Here is a 5227-nt window from a genome sequence, read left to right as displayed (position 1 = left end):
GGTTGGACTTTTATTTAGACATCTTAAGGATGTAATTTACGTACATTAGCGAATTTTCTTGAAATTGTAATAATCCTAATATTTAGGTACACCAGGAATGAACATTACAATTTCACTAAAATCAGGCTGTTAAATTGTAAGAAATTAAGTCGATTGACAATCTACCGTTTAATTAAAATATCACTAGTGAAATTGTAATATCACGGCTTTGACAATATATAGGTAAATCACAAAGATAGCGTTGAAAATTTACAGACATAATTTTATATCGTTTGAAAGGTCTTGAAGAGAAAAGTCTATAATCGTTGATTTTGGGTTTCTAGGTAGTTGGGATCAAAAGCTATTTAGGTTCAAACATTTCCAAATGAGGAAATATATGGACCTATAAGTAATGAATACTACGGCAGGAGACACGAGAGAGATGACCGGGTCGTCACTATCAGTATCTATAATAGTTAACAACATACTTCGATTTCTGCGACTAAATGCAAAGAGAAAACATACAACTATACTATGGAATGAGATTCCTTATGCGGTCTTTCCAGGACGATACGAAATGGGCACCTTCACATAAGCTGGACACTTTTCTAAAAGACCGGCAACGCTCCCGTGATTCCTATTTTGCTGGAGAATGTGGGCGGCGCTGAACACTTAACATAAGGTGACCTTTACCCTCGTTTTATATAAAAAAAAATCCTCTTGTCTACTGACTTATTACTTTAAGACGTTTTCTGTTACAGTGCCACCAACTATTTGTGAACGGGTTTAGCCATCGTCGTTTCAGTGTTACTAATTAATTCCAATGTACACCAAAGCTTTTGGCATATTTAACGCTTAAAATTCAAAAGTATCGCAATAAAACACAAGGAACACTCGAAAGTAGTAGACACTGACAGTCGAATGACATTTCAACATGGCGACCGTAGTTCCTATTTTTGCCACTTCACAAATGAGTTGGTATTACTATACATAGATATACTTAGGTTGTAATATTAATATGTTAACTTGTTTATGGCCATTGGGCATTGACATTGTTTGTAAGCTACGTGTCCTGCCCTCTGAGTTTTGCCATTGAGTTTTGTTCAAACTCAAAGTAGATATAATAAAAAAAAATACATATAGTTTTACGTACACTTAGATATGTTTTTCCTCGTTAATTTTGCTTTGATTTAATTAATTTAGTTCACAATTTAATTTAATGTATACACTACAATACTTGTAAGTGCATTTTTACCGCTACGGACTAGTATCAACTGCGCCCTTGAGTTTGACCTCTGCTGTGTAGCCCGTACCACAAACTCGCCGATAAGCGACGAGTCATACCTACAGATTGCTATGATTGCTAATATGTCTGGATTTTACATAATATTTTATTTTATGACATAATTATTCAAATTATTATATAATTATTATACACGTTATATAATTTGTATCGATACAAATTCGACCTTTACGCATATTTGTAGTTGGTATTTAGTAGACTTTTATAGTGTTATTAATAAACGCGAAATAAAGTTATTCCAAATTTAAAACTTTTTGTCTTTATCTTACCTTTGTCACTTGAAAATTGCCTGACAGGGAGGAGTAATTTTAAACTTGGAGTAACTTTTCATTGCGTCTATTAATAAGACAGTTAGCGTATAGTACCAATATTTAATCAGAAAATATTTTCACTTAGGACTTAATTGATTCGGTTACATCTTCTTAAAAGGCTGGCAACGCTCCTGTTGCAGGAGAATGTGGGCGACAGTGATCACTTAACATCCGATGACCCGTACACAAAAAAAAATTCGACAAATAAAAAAAATCTTGGACAATATTGCTCAATGGGACCCATTCAATGATGGGTGGACTTCCCTAGTTTATGAAATATTAAGGAACGCAGGGAGCATTGAAATTGTATAATTAATTCAATTATTCTTTGATATTCCTTTTTTGTTTGTAATTTTTCCGTTTTGTGTTTCGTCTCATTAGTGTACATGGCACTAATGGCTAATGGACATTAAGTAAATAAATAAAAAAAAATGTGGCGCTTAAAAATTTGTAATAGAAAGGTCATATAGTCCTAAAAACTAACATTTTTGATAAACTACTTAATATACTTCTACAAATACTACGGTTCCAATTTTTGACATGTTTATCTTCATTTCTTTATCTAAATTATGGCAGTTTCGAAAACACGATTACGAAAAAAAATCTCGATAGATTTATTTTTTGCAAAATAGGCTTTTTTAATTGAATTGTTTTATATTATCATAAAACTATGATAGCTATCTACACGAAACTTATTTTATTCGATAGTTTATTAGTATCTATAAATTTTCTTCGTTGGTTTTATCAATACGCTTTGTGAATTATTTTATATCAATATTTTTTCGTAATAATGTGTTCGATACTGCCAAACGTTCGAGCGATTTTTTCCTAGTGTTGGGAATAACTTCGCCTTAAGACTTTGCGCATTTGCAATCTCGTAACGTTAACACGGATTGTGGGACGCTAAAACCACGAGAATATCGCTTTAATTTTCTTCGAATGTATTCCCTTAAGTGAAAGTCAATCGAGATTTATTATAATATGAATCAACTGGAACAGAAACCAATTTACATGAAGCCAAATATAAAACATACATTTAATTACTATAATTAAACAGATTAGATTAAATATAACATGTGTACACACCTAACTTTTAACGAGCTAATACAATTATGGTATTATGTGCCCACAACACTAATCATGGTTATCAGCTTCAAATTATACGGCTTCGGGTGTTATTTTTCCTTCGAGTAATACGATATGTTGTGGTGTAAACTGTAAATCATACACCAGTGGGAAGCTCCTTTGCACAAGATGCCGGCCTGATTATGGGTAGGTCCCACAACTAGCGCGAAGCAGTAAGGTGTAAATATTATTGTGTTACGGTCCGAAGGCGCCGTAGCTAGTGAAATTACTGAGCAAATGAGACTTGACATCTTATGTCTCAAGGTGACTAGCGCAATTGTAGTGCTGCTCAGAATTTTTGGGATTTTCAAGAAACCTGAGCGGCACTGTATTTAAATGGGCAGGTCGTATCAATTACCAACAGCTGAACGTCCTGCTCGTCTCGTCCCTTATTTTCATAAAAAAAATACTTTAAAACGGACAGCGACCAGTCTCGGCAGCGTACAGCGTGGCACTTAATAGTTTTGTCTTCACAAGATTACTTAGCGGACGTGTATATCGTGTGTATGTGTGCGTGAGTCGATTTGGACGCTCCAGTATGAAGTATAAGTACTGTTCTGTTACTGTATTGTGGCGGAACTCTGGCTGTGTAGGTGTCAAATATTATTATTATCACCTAGAGCGCTGTCATCGCTGCATCCATCCGCATGGAGGTCCAGCTATCTAACGCAGACAGCGCTAGATCAGCGCTTTTAGGATAAGAAATAATTAATTTCTCTCTATGCTCAAAATAGAGGTTAGTTGTAACCTCAATTTTTTCGAAGTTTGCACAGCTGTCATAGTCTGACTAGACGTATAAATGATTTAAGCATAAAACGGCGTTTGTAAAGTAAAGAGTTGTTTTCATTGGTTTTTAACTGTTGAAAATTGTGGAGATTATGGCTATAGTTATTTATTTATTTGTATGAAACAAATAAATAAATAACTATAGATTCAAGTAATCACTCTTCTTCCTTATACAAAGTCGACTTTTTATTATAAGTGTCCCAAATTAAAAACGTTGAATATACTTTTTCAGATATCAGGGTTCCGTTCTCAATAATTTCCTTCTCCAAAAATTAACGTAAAATTTAGGAAATACTCTATGTCGGATTGGCCTCTGTTTGCCTCCTTAATAATTAAGCCTGATTTTTAAGTAAAAAAATAGAAAACACAGAGACACACACAGATAATAAAATAAATATTGATCTTACTTGATAATAATTTTTATCTAGGATCAAAATTTTAAACGAAAGAGTTGCGAATGCTTGTATAGAAAAATGGCCAGTTATAATTCCTCGTAATGATAATTAGTAAACAGATTACGTTAAATTCGCATCTCATCTTGAAATTCCTACGTAATTGAATAATTTGACTATGCGATAGATTTCAGTTAGCTGAAAACAGTAATTAGACAAATTTTAAAATAAAAGTTTATACTGTAATTTTAATTTAAAAATAAACATTTTGACAATTAATTTTAACAATATAATACAGTTTACAATAAATTCACAGTTCTCTACAGATATTATCAAATTTTAAAAAGGATTAATGAATTTCTACGAAATGTGTAGTAACTTTTTACTTAAATTTTACCTCAGTCACATTTCCCAGGTAGTAGCTTCACAATCGCATGAGGATTCGAATATATAATATTATCATCATTATCGAAAGCCAAACCGAAAATATTTTTGACCTTTACAACCAAGTCTAGAGCGTGATGAGTTTTATTTGCCACGTAAATTCCATTCTTACCACTAAAGTAGGCCGTTCCTTTATTATTTATTTCAATAGCACGAAAAACTTTTGGTCCTTTGTATAATATTCTTTCTTTTGTTTCGTTCTTAATTAAAAACAATCCTGTTTCATTCGTTATAAACGTATCATCGTGGCCATCAATAGCGAATTGATAAATTTCTTCGTGTACATGTTTCTGGCGTTCAATTTCATTCTTTGATGTCAACTTATACAAATGCTGCGTTGGATAAGTTATGAAATACAGTGCGTGTTTGTAAAACATGTCCCATATATTATGACCCTTTACAACTTCATGGACTTTCTTTGTGTCATTCACAGCTTCCATACCTTTAAGGTTTTCTTTGTATATTCCTTCACTACCTCCATAATATATAACATCGTCATTGTTATCAACAGCAATAGCGAATCCATTTATCACAGAAGCCACAGTTTTTGGCAACATCTGATTCTTCTCAATGTATCCAATTTCAAACTCGTCTTCGTTATCCGAGCCAATATTGTGGCTAAAGAAAATTCTGTGCTCGTGTTTATCAAAAGCCAGTTGATATGGACGATTTAGCCCTTTGCTCACGATATGTTTCTTGTGTGGCTTATCGTGTACCAGTATATCTTCACATTTATGTGTTTCATTATGCGTTTCCGTCGCACAAACGTATAATATAGCAGCTAATATTACTGCAAGTCCAATAGACGATACCATTTTCGCAAGTGGTCCTATTTAAAATGAGTTCAGTTGTTGTTCTATGAGTGAATGATTAATTGAGATCGATTT

The 5227-nt window shown here is 33.2% G+C and overlaps 1 protein-coding gene across 1 annotated transcript; it reads right to left on the bottom strand.

The window, feature by feature from the left end:
• Positions 1–4128: 4128 nt before the first annotated feature.
• On the bottom strand, positions 4129–5227 carry LOC126971242 (ommochrome-binding protein-like). The gene has a single exon (XM_050817439.1). It carries the CDS (start codon positions 5153–5155, stop codon positions 4295–4297), a length of 861 nt encoding a protein of 286 aa, XP_050673396.1. The 5' UTR covers positions 5156–5227; the 3' UTR covers positions 4129–4294.

The sequence above is a fragment of the Leptidea sinapis genome, chromosome 23 (genome assembly GCF_905404315.1).
Source record: "Leptidea sinapis chromosome 23, ilLepSina1.1, whole genome shotgun sequence".
Lineage (NCBI taxonomy): Eukaryota > Metazoa > Arthropoda > Insecta > Lepidoptera > Pieridae > Leptidea > Leptidea sinapis.
The sequence above is the reverse complement of the archived record's forward strand: the minus strand, read 5'-3'. Positions and strand labels throughout refer to the sequence as shown.

What these genes read in the sequence shown, in the direction of transcription:
- LOC126971242 (XM_050817439.1), bottom strand. Translation starts at nt 5,155, where the DNA reads ATGGTATCGTCTATTGGACTTGCAGTAATATTAGCTGCTATATTATAC.